At 34.5% G+C, this 15,636-nt stretch overlaps 1 protein-coding gene across 3 annotated transcripts; it reads right to left on the reverse strand.

Moving 5' to 3' along the window:
• Nucleotides 1-314: 314 nt before the first annotated feature.
• LOC149558989 (uncharacterized) lies at nucleotides 315-13,218 on the reverse strand. Of its 3 annotated transcripts, none has more exons than XM_089832933.1 (15): nucleotides 13,099-13,218; nucleotides 11,277-11,524; nucleotides 9,605-9,708; nucleotides 9,230-9,330; nucleotides 8,823-8,939; nucleotides 8,185-8,254; nucleotides 7,905-7,991; nucleotides 7,694-7,759; nucleotides 7,428-7,520; nucleotides 7,206-7,262; nucleotides 3,814-3,942; nucleotides 3,508-3,598; nucleotides 3,221-3,309; nucleotides 1,641-1,834; nucleotides 315-804 (listed from the first exon to the last, which is right to left on the reverse strand). In XM_089832933.1, exons 2-15 carry the CDS (start codon nucleotides 11,509-11,511, stop codon nucleotides 672-674), a joined length of 1,566 nt encoding a protein of 521 aa, XP_089689059.1. In that variant the 5' UTR covers nucleotides 11,512-11,524; nucleotides 13,099-13,218; the 3' UTR covers nucleotides 315-671. The 3 variants fall into 3 exon arrangements, with proteins under 3 accessions (XP_089689059.1, XP_089689058.1, XP_089689060.1); XM_089832932.1 differs by having other exon boundaries at nucleotides 12,823-13,145; XM_089832934.1 differs by having other exon boundaries at nucleotides 12,982-13,111.
• Nucleotides 13,219-15,636: the final 2,418 nt, after the last annotated feature.

Raw genomic sequence — 15,636 nt, forward strand, 5'->3', positions numbered from 1 at the left:
AATGCTATTGGCCATAATCTTCCATTGCCTAAAACGTTAGTTTGTTCAGTCATGCGGGGTAACCCATTACTTCAGTTGCAGTCAACTAACTCAAAATAATAGAGGTTCGTTTCTGAATTAAGCCTTTTCAGTAAACAGAAGTGTAATATGTATTTCGATTGGAATGTCTGAATTTTCACCAACCACAAAACGTTTCTCTGATCAAATTTAATACGACCTTGCTACATTGTTATTTAAACGCTTGACCTGATACAAAAACAGAAGTCAAAAATTATCACCAACTATTAGAGACTAATTATAAAGATGGCCATCAATTTTCTCAATAATAACTTAATTTGGATCACCAAAGAGAATAGAGAAGTCACTATCTGTCAACTAAATAAGTTAAATTAGAACACGGTTAACTTAAATTTCGAACTGAAATTCTCATGCAGCCAAGCATCATACAATCAGTATGTTGCAGAAAGTACTTCATGGTGGTGTTCTGCAATTTTGTAAGCCCAGCACAGATGAGGAGATAATATCTCTATCGCTTTATCAGCATTAGAGGAGCACATTTATATTTCTTGAATGACCTGCTTTCGAAATCCTGTGCAGCACTTGCCTCAAATTGTGACCATCACATTATCTGTCGGAAAGGTTGCAAGCTTAAATACTTTTAGGTTCATTGTTCATGCCTGCAATGAATCAATATTCTCTTTTGGAGCTTCTGTCATCCCAGCCTGAAAACCTTCTCGTGTCTCTTTCTTGCTTTGACATAAAGCATGTTCTTCCAAATATTCCTTGCTGTTCATCTCTGTCAATCTGCCAAGAGAGAAATATAACTTAATAACTAACTAGAACCTTAAGAATAAATCCCTTGGTCATCGTTCTTTGGCAGCTCCTACTTGTCTTTAATATTTCATTAACAAATCAAAGCAAGTGTAACTACGAGCCACGTACATCTTTCCCTATGAAAAAATTACTTGAATGTAATTAACTCCCAAATACAAAATGGTATGATGACCCTATAAGATAAGAATTTGAATTGAACTTATTTCCTTTGAACCAGAAAAGACAGGAAACATGTCTTGAAGAAACTAGTCATTTGATAAAATATCCATTTGTTACAAATTGGTCTAGTGATACAATAACCAGATGAGACAGCAAATGTCTGTTATCGTTGTGGAGAACAATATATATCACAATACAAAAAGGCACAATATAGGCATTCCAGTGTATTAGTATGGCAGCAATTTAGCATTGAATGGCTATAGTCATCAACTGAACCGTCAGATAAATCTAAGAGAAAATGACTCAAAACAAGGTTTGTTCCAACTAGTAAGATTATGAGCCTCAATTATGTCAAACGAGCAACTCAATGTCTCTCTTACAAGTGACCTGCAATCAAACTAATTTTCTAAGTTGATGTGTAAATATGAGTAATACAAACTTACATAGAGGCCTCATATTTTATTTCACAAGGATGAATCAGTATCGACCTTGCTGGAAACAATTTTTGTGAGACTAGAGATTACTAGAGGCAACTATGATCATGTGTACCATAGTTCACCTATATGTTGTTATAAATACTAAAATAGGTAAGAAAAGTCTGGACTTACCTGAGATATCAATTGGTGCAAAAAGCTTAAAATGTGTACCTGCTAATGGTTCGATCTTTTGCAAATCCCAATTCATTGTCAACACAGATATCGACATCATCATTCTTCCTGGAACGTGATGAAGTTCTCGGTGCAATCCTTTTTGCATCAGCAATTGTAACAACCCGATCAAAGAGTTCTATTGGAGATGCCTCGGCTGAGCAGAGAAATCTGGCCTTGTTTTCATACATGACCTGCATCAGATAACATGAAAAGTTAACCATGCCTGCAATTATACTTCTAATTAATATGTCAAAATATCAATCCAGAAACTTGCAGCCACAAAATGAAGGCATGTCTTAGTGAAGCCTTTTCTCCAGAATGCAGCTTTGTGCTATATGCCTTGAATTTCTTAGTTACCAAAACTGGTAGCTAATCTGCATTACTTGACATATCCCCAATCCTTGGTAGATGTACCCATATAATCAGTACCAGAGGCAACAAGAAATCTGTCGATGAATTCTACTCAGAGCTGAATTCATTTAAATTTTTAATTAAATTTATTTGTTTAAAATTGACTGTTCTGCATTTAATACAATGTGTGGTTTCCCAGACGATGCAACGTCTTAAATAAGAAATCTAGAATGGATTCCAATGAGTACTAGCTCTACTATTGCAGGCAATTGAGCACTAGACATACAACAGAATCAATTACTTCCGACATTTTTTACTTTTTTGAGAGGATAAATTTCGGCATTCTGGATGCATGCAAAGGTACAGGTACAATCATATACAAAAGGGCACAGATATGTATACATAGTCAACTGTACACACTCACAGCCAGAGTTATTGATGCACTCATGGCCAGAAATTAGACTCTGGTAAAACACACACTCATACCAAGCATACTCAAAATTCAAAAAAGACAAACCTTAATCCATAAGGCCATGCCCATCTACCCAGGTGACCATGGGATTCAGTTTTAGCCTTTAGGCATAAAAAGAGCTACTTGTGTCGAATACAATATGTCAAAGAATTGAACATGCATGGGCCTCCTTCCAAGATAATAAAAAAATTGATAAATACAGAGACAGGAGATCAATTAAAATCAAACAATTAGTCCAAACCAATTCATATGACCTAAAAGCCAAATGAGGTTAAACATTGTCAGTATCCTTCATCACTGCATTTTGCGTTTCATAGACATAATCAGACATATAGAATGAGCTCGTATTGTATGTTCAACTCTTCCGAGAAAGTAATTGCATTCAAACTAAGTCACAAGGTTTGAATTCGAATTCAAGTTCACAGATCATAAAATTCGGACGAAATTCAGCAACGGTAAAAAAATCCAGGAAAAAATCAATATAAATTTTAACTTTTATAAATTTATTTATTTTTAAATTTAAGTAATATATCCACAATATTGTCAAAAGAGTTTGACATTGCTAAACAATTAAACTAAATAACTCAATATTATTAAAATAAAATAATATTATTATAAACAACAATTTTATATTAAATATCATAAAATTCAGATGAAATTCGGAAAGAGTAAAAATTCACTGAAATTTGAACTTCGTAGATGAAATTTGGCATATCCTGTGACAGCATTCAAAGATAAAAGAGAGAGAAAATACATCAACTAATGTGACGAATCGATAAGCTTCTGCCCTGTTGTGTGCCCCAAATGTAGGTACACCTTCAACTGCAAGAGTATGGAAGTGCTCTGCATACAACCATCCTTAGCATCAATAGGCTAAAATTGAGAAATAAAAGAGCGGCAACATGAAAATAAACATAAATAGCAATATTTTATAATCAACAATTCATAGGATTCAATACTAAATAAATAAAAATGTCTCTCCTGTGAAAATCCAATGTACAGATTTTTAAAACTATTTGACCTACGGAACAAACTACTCACTGAAAAGTCCAAAGTAATCTGCTGCACCCAGAGGTTTCCCACAGAGATCATTGAACTGAAAGTAAGCACAGCCGTTTGCTCCAAATGGAATCTGACAAATGGATAGATGAGATTGCATCAATGTTCAAGCTTCAAATACCAATTGCAGTCAATCAATGCTCGGTAATAATAATCAGACAGTGCAGAGAAGTACATAAACCTATCTGCCACTACAGCTACAGGGTGATCAATGGGTGTAGAAAACATAAAATTCAAAATATGCTTTCCAAGATATTAACTCAAAGATCATTATCTACAAATCCAAACCTGTAACTTTCGCCCCATGACAACTTCTACACTTGTTGGGGTGGCAATGCATCCACCTATCAAACCTCGGAACTTTTCTCTCAAAAGCTGAGAGGCTCCTTCACCACAGAAATAGAATCCTTTTTCAGCCTACACCAGACCATATAATTAAGGTTAGAGTAAATAATTATTTATTAATTATTTATTCTATTTACTTAAGCTTACATAGGTAAATGCATTTCATTTATTAGTTGTAGTCTAGGAGTTAGTTATCTCTCACCTTGTTCGAAGACTTTCCGCCTTATGCTTAGTTATCTCTCACCTTGTTCGAAGACTTTCCACCTTATGTGGATGTATGCTTAATTGTCACACTTATCTCCTAGCGCCTTCCAGCTTGTTCTACAAGCTTCCATGAGGCCTTTATAAACAGCCTCTCTCTCATTGTAACTCATATTGCATATTGTAAATACATATTTTCTTGTGTTTGCATATTTTCTCTCATGTCTGTTTAGGGTTTTTCCCTTGCTCCATGCTCTTCCTTCCTTGGCTTTCCTTTGACAGGTTATTCGCATGTAGGTGATCTTGGGCATCGTCAGAGTTGGATTTCATCAACTCCAACATGGTATTAGAGCCTTCCTACTGCTGCTTCGTTGAAGGATTTTTGAAGTCGTGATTTGAAGTCACAAACCCTAGTTTGTTTGTGCATTTTTCCTTTAAATCGGAGGAACAGCGAATTTTCGAAGCACATTGGGCCCAAACGGACGCTGCCATTGGATTTAGAAGGCATTTTTCAACTAGGATCCATATAAAATTCGTCGATTTTGGAAAAAGGGTTCCAAGAGGCAAAAAAAATTTAGTTGCAGGAGGTTTTGCATGACTGTACGAACAATTTTGTGGCAAAAAAAAAAAATTAAAATTAAAATTTCGAGTGCACCGCCCAGCGGCCACTGCCGCCCCGCTCATCTGGAGGCACCTCCTGCACATTCCTCCCCAGCAGCTCAATTTTTGACTGCCGCCCGGCCACCTCCTCCACAGGCGGCTCCACTTCGAACGGCACCTCTTCTCTAGCGAACCACCGGAGTCTGCTCCGCCCGCCACCAGTTCGCCCAATCCCCCTCTACACACTTGGCATAGTCAGTTGCACGCGTGGCAACCTGTTTCGACGTTTGAGCACAGTCAACAGCAGATCAGCATTTTTTGCCACTTGGCAAGCATGCAGGGTGACACATGGCCTGGGTGCCACATGGCACTCTGCCACGTGGTCCCGCCACATCACCTTGCCACATCAAATTTTGCCACGTGGCTTCTTTTTTGCTACGACGGCCTTCAAGCCGTCAATTTTCAGCTAGTGAAATGCTGACGTCAACACTGCATCATCCACTTCTTGCACCTCTCCTCCTAGGTCCTTTTTGACCTACCTTCAGTTTTTTGGCCATAACTTGAGCATACGGAGGTATTTTTCCGATCCGAAAGAAGCGTCGAAAAGCTGATTCCGAGACGACGACATTGGTGCAAGTATTTTTAAGTTTTGATGCTTTTTTTGGCCTATTTTTTCAATTGAAGTCCGAAGTTCTCTTTTTGACTCCAGCATGCATATCTTTTGCGTCCCATGTCAATTTTTTGAAAACGTTATATTTTTGGAAAGTTGGTTCTGTCATCTTTTCAGAAATGTAGTTATTTTCCTTAGATTTTGGCCCATGCTCTTTCTATCATATTTTTAGCATTTTTGCTCTATGGTGGATATGTTGGGTGTTTCAAGTCCGAGGATCGTTTTCTTGGTATGGTTTATTTTGTTTTTTGCTGTACTTTCTTTTGTGTCAGCTTTTTCCTTGTTTTGATCATTGTAAACATCATTTGTAAGCACTTTTGTATACGCACTGAGATAAAGTGTCACTTTTGCATTTCGAATTCATGAATGTTGTTTTTGAGTCAATTGTACATGCACTATTTTTATAAAGCACCATGGGGGGGGATGGTTGTTAGCTATTTTAGGCCTTCTCTCTTTGTCAAGTGAGTGTCCCTTCCACGACATTAGCCCCATGCAGCGTCATTGTGATCGTGTCTTTATAGGTGTTTGTACCTCTTCCTCTCTCGTCGTTCTTGGTTCGTCTATAGGAGATTTTTTGGCCCACCTTCGCAGTTGCTTGTCATCTCACCCTATCTGCATTAAGAGGGGGTTTATGCTGTTGTTCTAATGCATCCATGGTTTGATGGTTCAATAGTGTGAACTATGTATTCAGTGGTTGATCCTATATACACGGCGATTGCAGTGGTTGGCTACTGATGCATTTCAGTGAGATGGATCATCTACCATATAAACACGCTCGGTTTGTGCCTTCTTCTTCCTTGGAGGTTCTTTAGATCAGCAATTTTCTTTTTGATGGCAGAGATTTTGCAGCTTCTACATACTTCAGTGATGCTTCTTCATGATCACTCCTTGTTCCTGTTTTAGGAGACATTCCCCTAGTTGGAGGCTTCTTCAGTTCTTCACTAAGTTCTTACCTCTTTTTGGAGGAGGGTTTTTCCCACATGGTTTTCTCTCTTTTCCCGTTTTCAGAGGTTACATCTTTTGCATTGTACATGGGTACCTAACATGGCCTTGTTGCCGGGACCCATTTATGCATTTCTTAGTTTTGTGAGCTTAAGGCATTTCCCTAAGTTGCACTTAAGGGGGGGTGTTAGAGTAAATAATTATTTATTAATTATTTATTCTATTTACTTAAGCTTACTTAGGTTAATGCATTTATTTAATATTTAGTATTTAATGGTTGTAGTGATGAGTTGTTGACAACATGGGAGTTTGTTCCCTTCTAGCATATTCCACCTTTTTGTGAATGCTTGGTTTTCAACCTTATCTTCTACCACTTTCCAGTTTATTCTACAAGCTTCCATGAGGCCTTTATAAGCAGCCTCTCTCTCATTGTAACTCATATTGCATATTGTAAATACATATTTTCTTGTGTTTGCATATTTTCTCTCTCATGTCCGTTTAGGGTTTTTCCCTTGCTCCACACTCTTCTTCCTTGACTTCCCTTTGACAGGTTGTTCGCATGCAGGTGATCTTGGGCGTCTTCGGAGTTGGATTTCATCAACTCCAACAATTAAGATTGCAATAATGAAAGTAACAAACACAAAAATTAAAAGAGCAACCTTCTCTAGTAAGTGCCATGTAGTGCAGATATTTATATGTTACAAAAGCTCAACCACCCTGCCTAGGAAGGACCTCAAGTTCTATTTTGTCTGATTTAATAATTGTTTACCAACCATAAGACCAACCCAAAAAACCCCATATGTGGAATATTTTTCTATGTGCTATGCTAAATTTATTAGTGGAATTTGATACAGAAAGAATAATTAACTTTAAAAAACTTGATATTACATGTTTCAAAATTTGAGAGATGCAAGAACCTTACTGAAGTGAGCTTTCTGTAGTCAGTGGATGAACCAATTGGATGAACTACACATTGCTCCTAGAACAAGAAAACACAATAAAAAACAATTTTAAGAGTGACTTCCAAGTATCAGAAAATAAATTAAAAGGTTTGATTTTATATTTAGTCTGAATTATACAAAATTAAATGGTTTAATTCTATATTCAGGCATTCTTTGTTCAAAGTTAATCTCCTTCTCTGCACCTTCAACAGTGAGATGAAGGGTAAGAATAAATCTCTCTGCAGACCACCCTCGTATAGCTGATCAGGAGGCCTATTGGAAGTAGCAACCAATATCTGCAGTCACAAACAGATCATCTTCAATTGGCATATGATAACTTCTAATATACAAGTTAACATTCCACTAAGACAGAACTAACTGTATCTATTCATGAAAAACAAAGGAATTCCTTTATTGAGTATTATAGTTCACTTCTTGACAGCATAAAAGGTAAATTGGAAATACTTACAATTCCTTTGTTAAAAAGATGTCTGAACATTCTATTCAATATCAATGCATCAGCTACATCGTTTACCTACAATGTTGAAAACTGAAGGTAAGGAAAAACATTTCTCTGGTTTCTTTTGTGCAAGTAATGGAATGGAATAGTAATAGCATATGCTAATTATTTGCCATCGAATATCTGGATGTTAGGAGATCATCTAGGATGAGATTATTACCATGAACTCATCAAGGCACAATAAAATTGCTTCCCTTGAAATCTCCTCAGCAACAGCATCCAATGGATCACTAACACCTTTATGTCTCTGCAGTCATTATCTGAACCATGTGAATTCTACCAACTATATTAAATCCATACCAGAAAGAAATTAATGCAATAAAACCTCATTAAGATTGTAGCATATTAAAAGATATGGCATGTTTCATTATCAATATGAATGTATAGATACTAAAAGGATGCACTTGAATAGTTCTTTTTTAGAAGGATACAAATCTTACTTGCAAGCGGCTATGTACACCCAACATAAAGTCATGAAAATGAATTCTTTTCTTTCTCCAAGTTTCAGGCCTGTGAAAAGAATAAATTCAAACCAATTTTAGGAAGATTCTGTAAAAACTGTTCACAAAAACAACTAATTAGCTTCTGCTCAATATATATTTTGACTGTCCTCCAGCAATCACAGAGATGATTTTTTGTTTAAATGTCATTGCCATTAAATTTTGTCAACGATAACCAGAGAAAATTTATCTTCCCCACACCTACTCGGATGACAACAGACCATTTCACCATAGAAAAATATTACTCATGATTCAGATGACTGAAAAAATTCTGAGCCACTCATTTGCTAATATGTTACAATTATTTATCATTATCACTCCCTATAGCTTCTAGAAAGCATAAAAATTCTCCGATAAGACATGCTAATGAGTTTGGTCATGGCCATTACTTGAGGAGCTGTACTGATTTAGTACATTGTTCATCTTCATTGACATGAGAAAACTTATTTATTTTAACATCCACATATCAATCGCAAAATATAAAAATAAATTTGAACAGTTCAGGTACAGCCAAAGCAAGACATAAATGAAAATTTGAGCGGAAGGTTAACTGAAGAATTAAAGAAATGCCTTCTTACAATTGCTCATAAAACAAGTCCATTAGCATTGTTTTTCCTGTGCCGACCCCACCATATAGATATAAGCCATGAATACGTGACAAAGAAGTCTTTGGAATGATGTTCCAAAACCAGCTCCTACAAATTCCAATATTGATTAGACCGCAGTAAAAGAACATAATAAAACATCTTTTAAGAAAGATGTATGAATTTGTGTTTGGATTCACAAAGAATGCACTTATCACTATGGCTGACCATGATTTTAAAATTTCTTAAGCATGGAAAGTGCTTCTAAATGGCTCTAATAAACTTTCCATGATAAATGATTGGGGAAATGCATGAAATCTTCCTGCAACCACAGGAGCACTTCAATTTCAAGTGTGCTACCACCTTGTTAAAACAGCTGCTGTTCCTGCAATCTGCCTCACCTGCCAGCTTGACCAGAGGATGCAGACCTTTCCAATCCACAGGATTCAGCACCATCCATCAGCTCATCATACAACCTCTGAAGAACTCTGAGGGTCTCTTCCTACAATTTTAATGAAAAGAAGATTCAGTAAAAGCATAGTGAAGCTGCAAAGCAGAGAAACTTGAAAGAAAAAAGTTACAAGTTCTCTGTACAGGATCAATACAAGTTCATTAAATTTGAATTTGTGAAATCAGGAAACATGACAAGATTTAATCTAAAAAAGGCCTGAAATTTACAGAACTAGAATCGTTCTATAAATTTAATAAATTAAATTTTGGTATCCAAAGATCAGCGATCTTCTCCAAATGAATTATAATATCATGGTACAAAATACCTGATCTTTGTCACCTGCCATAAGCTCTCCTGCTGCTATTCTCCTTTCATACTCTACCAAGGGACCCCTTCTTTCCATATCCATTGTTGCATCAATTAAAGCATCTGTGGCAGCCAAGATATACTATCAGAAGCTCTGACTTCCAAGCAGAGTTTGTTGATTATAAGGACAAAAACATTTAATCTCTCTTGCTCCTGAGTGTTCTCTGCTTATGATCAGTTTTCTAGATTGAGGAACATTAACAAAGTAAATAATGAATCAAAGAGATACTATGTATTGAAAAGTACAGTAGCCTAACTGAACCTGATGATCTACTGCAAAATTCACACCCAGCAATCATGTCAAATAAAAGTTAAAACAGAAACTGTTGCATTATTTATTTCATTGAAAATTCTGCAGACCGCACAGAAGGAGCTGACATTCACACAACATCCTATTCATCAAAGAACAACTATAATTTTAATTTTTGTTTCTGGACTTGATTGTGTATGTGTTTTTAGCATCAACAATTTGGATCACACTCCATGATCCATCATCAGGCTTATCTCACTATTCTTGCATTCTCTCATACTGATGATGGATCATGGAGTGTGATCCGAAACGTTGATGCTAAAAACATATACACAATCAAATTCAGAAACAAAATTTCTTTTCGAATGGGTTGTGGAAATCTGGTAAGATTAACTATAATTTTATTAATTTCCCTTATTTACTTAGCTTCCAACTGGATTCTGTTAAGTAATTCAATAAAATTAAATTAAATGTTATTTGGACATATTGTTGATTCTGGTAAAGCAGACACAAGTCGATTAAATTAAGGTCAAATGAAAAGAATAAAGGTAGAAATGGTATTTGCAACACATTCTCTTTGACACATTGAGTGATCAGCTTGAAACATGACAATATAAATCCAGCTAACTGATCTCTAGGATTGACCTGAATTGTGAGGGTATTTGTTTCCATCTAATACCCCATCAAACCTGTTGAAGAATTAAAATGCAATACTGACTAATTATTATGATTTAATAATCACCCAATATAAGTATAATGTAGTGCTGATAATAATTTTTAATCCAATATTTCCTGTACTGTCTTGTTTTTAGCCTATAGTTCCTCTGTGTATCTATCAAAATTCATCAAGGCTTGAGGTTTTTGGTGCAATGTCCACTTTGTCATTTCTATGTAGCATACCTTTATTATATGAATAAAATTACAGGCATTGTGTGCCTTTTATTTAGAAAAACAATTAAATATATTGTGATTTAATCCTTGTGGCAGTAAGACTTATTCAAATAAAGTTTTCTAATTGCCAAATAAGACTGTCTTACTCATGTCTTACCACTTTATGCTCAAATAGGCTTCACACTTACTCAAGCAAATGCTCTTTGTTTAGTTTATTGGGTTGTAGATGCTATAGGAAATGCTTCCACTGTTGTTACTACTCGCAACATTAAGCTGTAGATAATAGTGACTGCTTTTATTAAAAATTTATGCTTGCTGAAATTTTTAACAAAACACTAATGTTCCCCACCCGCCCTCTGCCCCTTCTCACCCTTGTGTCCAAAATGTAACCCATGAAAAATGAGTATTCACAATACTAATATGCAGGAATAAATCAGAATCTAAAACAAGACAGACACCAATATAATAAATAAAATCGTTGAAGACCTACCTCTGCTATAATTTTTGACTGCAGATAACAGTAAGCTCCGTGAAATTTTAGCATGTTGTAGACCAATACTGATTTGTTTTTCCAAAACAGGGCCACATGGCATAGAATATGTTAATGCTTTCTGCAGCTTGACAGAAAATCTTCCACCCCTGCTTATGCACCCATCAAATGCACCCTCTTTTGTAAGCCGGTAAATTGACCTCGAATTGTTTGCTGCTCGGATCACAGACCTCATTGTTTACCAAAATCTGCAAATCAGGAATAGAATTAAATTTCCTTTAATAACAATATAACAGAAGAGTAGTCTGCGGAGTGAGAAAAGATGCCAAAAGAGTAATACACCTTGAAACAAGACCTTAAAACAGTTATTCACCTTCTAAATTGCAATCCAAATAAAACCTAAATCATGAATATTTACCGCTACAAGTAGTTTGTGTATTTAAAATCCTTAAACTCAGAATTTTGCAAAACCTTGCATTCACTAATCATGGAGAATTTAATAAGACTGTAATATAACTCATCACTTGTGGATATGGGCCCTTAGATCAAAAAATCAATCCCAGTGTTGATCAAGATCCCATTTTCGTTAGTTATTTAATCACACATGCACCTAGAGTTTCAGTACAGGAATTTTTACATTGATATTTGAAGATAACAGAATCCATAACTCACAACTAGATTCAAAATATCTAAAGTGGGGGCTTCTTATACATATGTTAGGCGTGATGATAAAGGTGTGTATACACTTTTATTTGTAACATGTTCATATCCCAAGAGGTAGATTGGACATTTATTAACAAAATATGAGGTTGATCGAAAAACAATCCCTGTCGATGCATATTGAGCGTGCCCAACATCGAATATTCACCCAATTCAAATTGTCTATAAAAGAACCTAATTTACCTCATGATTTCTTCCAAAAATAAAACAAAATAAAAAATAGTACATGTTGCATTGTTACCAAAAAATTCTGACCATTAAAAATCCAGAAAGCCGCATAATCTGTCATTCAATCTTTGCTTTGATAGCCCTGCCCGAACTTAGCCTTCTCATTTTTGAGATTTTGGGAACATTTTATTATCAGAGACTACTGAATTTGTTATTGCCTTGTGTCAGAACATAGTACATGTTTAGCTTTCTATCAAAGGTCAAATTTAATTCATCTATCTTCAATTCATAAAAGGCGATATTTCCCAAATAAATCCCAGTTGAGACCAGAATTAACTTTGTCGTTGAGATCTCAAAACCTAAATAAAAGTCGAAACTTGCAGAGATCACAGAACAGTCTACGACGAAATTACAAATTTAGTTCAAACTATGCCACAATATAATTGACTCTGCGATAATAAACATTAACCCTTGCCGCAATGAAGTCCCATCAGTTGTATCCTATGACCTCAGCAAGAGATCAACAATGCGATTACAGCAATACCCAAAAATTTAATTACGTGTATGAAGAATGATTGAAAATGCACATGTCGACGCAAATGCATGTACAATTCTCTCAATTTTTTTAACCAAATTGAGACAGAACTTAATTGAATACCTGCAACGGAGACAATTCTGATCACAGTGAAGAACGCCCAAATACGAAAATAGATCGGCCTTCGCTTATTTGTAATAAAAGTCGAAACCTATTAAAGTATTTTTTTTTTTTGCCCCCTCCCTGTTTAGGCTAGGTATGAAAAGAGATGAAAGAGAATACCAGTGTAAATGAGTTAACAGACTCGAAATTCTGCACGTATAAGAAAGCTTTCTGACAAAAATACGACAATGAAGAAAAATGTATGTCTATGTGTTTTTCTTGGGGAAGGCAAATTACCTAAGCTGGTGTAAAAGATTTGACAGAGTATTGGTTTTTTTAAGCTTGTAGTATAAATTAGTCTGTCCGTATTTACGGTATCGCCTTTGTGTACAGTGTCTTAATGACGGGATTAGTGACCCCTCCAGAATATAACGTCATTTCTTCACGATCAAGCGGAATCTTTTGAATTTTACCGTCACGAATGACGAAGGAATATTTCCCGTCAATTGCCGGAGTCTGCCCGGGGAAGCATATACCCAGAACATTCCTGGTCCTAATCGCGGCTATCCTTCTCTTGCCAGCGTAAATTCCGATATTTTTTTTTTTTATTGCTCTTTATCGTGTGCTGAAAAGTCCATCTTATCCTGCACGATTTAGAAAAAATCTATTCAAAGGTTTATCATGCATCATTTAGAAAAGTGGGCATATCATGGTGACTGACTTTAAATGATATTTATTATTGTTATTGAATCATATAATAGTGTTTTTATTGGTGCTTTTACTAGTTTAAATGAATCTTATTGATGTAATATTTCCATAAAGTTTTGATTATGAGCATATTAAAAAGAAGTGGTCTTCCAATAGATCGTTGGATATTATTGATAAATAAAAAATAAATAAATTATGGAATTTTTTTCTTTTTAACCTAATATATAAATATAGTACAATATGTTTTAAAAATATTATTAGTTTCATGGGCAGGTAAATTAATTGAATACTGCAATTCAATAAATAATTATTAATAATAATAAGTTGTAAATAGGCAAATTAAATGTTTCGAGATTTTTAATTTTTATAAAGTTTAAATTTTTGTTTATATTTAATAATGAAAAAGAATTATTTATTAGTTCTGTCAAAAGTAGGATACTATTGGTTTCATTCAATTCAATTTTCCAATTCAATTAACCAATCAACTCATAGAATTTAAAAGATTAAAAGAAACTTCCAATGTTTATATCTTTTTCACATTTTTCATTATTTTATAAATTACATTTTTGAGATCATGCTATTTTGGTAAGGAGAAAATTCAATTTTCTTCAACAAAAAGACAAATATTTTCTAACAAATCTAAATGCTTTAATTACAACTTTAGCTTATCCACATTTGTGACAAGTTAATTAGATTTTTCAAAAAAAAAAATCATTTTAATCTTCGTAATCAATATTAATTATCACAATCTATTTTTCTTACCAAGTTCAAATATAGAGTTAAATGTTTTATATTTCTTATTTTAAATATATTTATTAATTTTAAATTGATGTTTTTTTTTTGTCAATTGTAAAATGTTATTTCTTTAAGTTTACACTATGTTTTACTAGCTACTATTTTACAATCTTGCTCTAATTTTTTTAATACCATTTTTACAAATTATAAAACTAATACTACCCCTCAAACTTACTAGATATTTTGGTAGTTTGAATTAAATAATCAACAATTTTATTTTTTAAATTAAATATTTCAACTTATAATTGAATTGGTAGAAATAAGTAGTTCATTCATATAATATAATTTTTATTGTTATTTATATATTTCTGAAAATAATATAATTATTAATATTTTTAAAATTCCCTTCAACTCTCTCTATCATTCTACCTTTACCCTTATAATAACATACCATTCTCTCTTTTAGGTCTTTCATATCCTTCATTTCTAGCTATAAATCTCTATTTTCCTTTTTTCCAATTATTGGCAAGAACTTTGACGCATTGTGTTTCTTGTTTTTAACCTTATTGGTTGAGCTCAAAAATAGCAAGGAGAAAAATATTTCTTTGAGATCAAAATTGAAGAAAATGTAAAAGTACAAAGTTTCTATATTGTTCCACATGCAACATGCCCTCTATTTATCAAGCCACGTCTATTAAGATCTTTATATTCAAACTGGGGTATTGCTATATCATTTGAACTTTAGAAAAAATAGATTTGATGTGCAACGTAACTAGCCTTGCTCCAAATCCCACAACAAAAGGAGAGAAAGTGGGGAAGGCAGAGGTTGAAGGGGCATGGACAAAAGAAAAGATTCCAAACAACTAATTCCAACCACAACTAACATAACCCAAATGGGAATGGATGCCCTAGACCAAAGGGACTTTATTAGGGAGAATCAGGGCCTCCCATAATCCATAGTGTCTGAGGTCATAGGTGAAATGATAGGTTGCATACTATTGTTGTAGTTACAAAGAAGGTATCTTACCCCACAGTATTGGACCTTGTCATCTGCAAAGCAGTTTTGATACCTATTTTATCTCCTCTAGCCCATGGCCTATTCTAGTCCCATGTATAGCTCCAAATTTGGTCTCAACAACATTGGATTAAGTTATATTTTATCCAAGCAATCCCAGAGTCAAAAGGAGAGGCATGAGTAGTAGGAAGCAAAAAATCTATTACAGAAGCAATGCAATAAATAAATTATATAATATGAGAAGTATATTATGTATTTACATTATAATCTACACACACACACACTCACTCACTCACTCACTCACTAATGGCTTAGGGGGGGCAACTAAAAATAAATCATGAACCTTAACATATGAATTTTATAGCTTAATCAGAAAA

The sequence above is a fragment of the Cupressus sempervirens genome, chromosome 5 (genome assembly GCF_028749045.1).
Source record: "Cupressus sempervirens isolate cs-2001-9-10 chromosome 5, ASM2874904v1, whole genome shotgun sequence".
Taxonomy (NCBI): Eukaryota; Viridiplantae; Streptophyta; class Pinopsida; order Cupressales; family Cupressaceae; genus Cupressus; species Cupressus sempervirens.

Bases quoted from the DNA above. Each gene is read 5' to 3' on its own strand.
- LOC149558989 (XM_089832933.1), bottom strand. From the start codon at position 11,511: ATGAGGTCTGTGATCCGAGCAGCAAACAATTCGAGGTCAATTTACCGG. The intron at 3,943-7,205 runs GTAAGGTTCTTG...GGTCTGGTGTAG, and splicing joins ACTACAGAAAGCTCACTTCA to GCTGAAAAAGGATTCTATTT. The intron at 3,310-3,507 runs GTGAGTAGTTTG...GGTTGTATGCAG, and splicing joins AGATTACTTTGGACTTTTCA to AGCACTTCCATACTCTTGCA.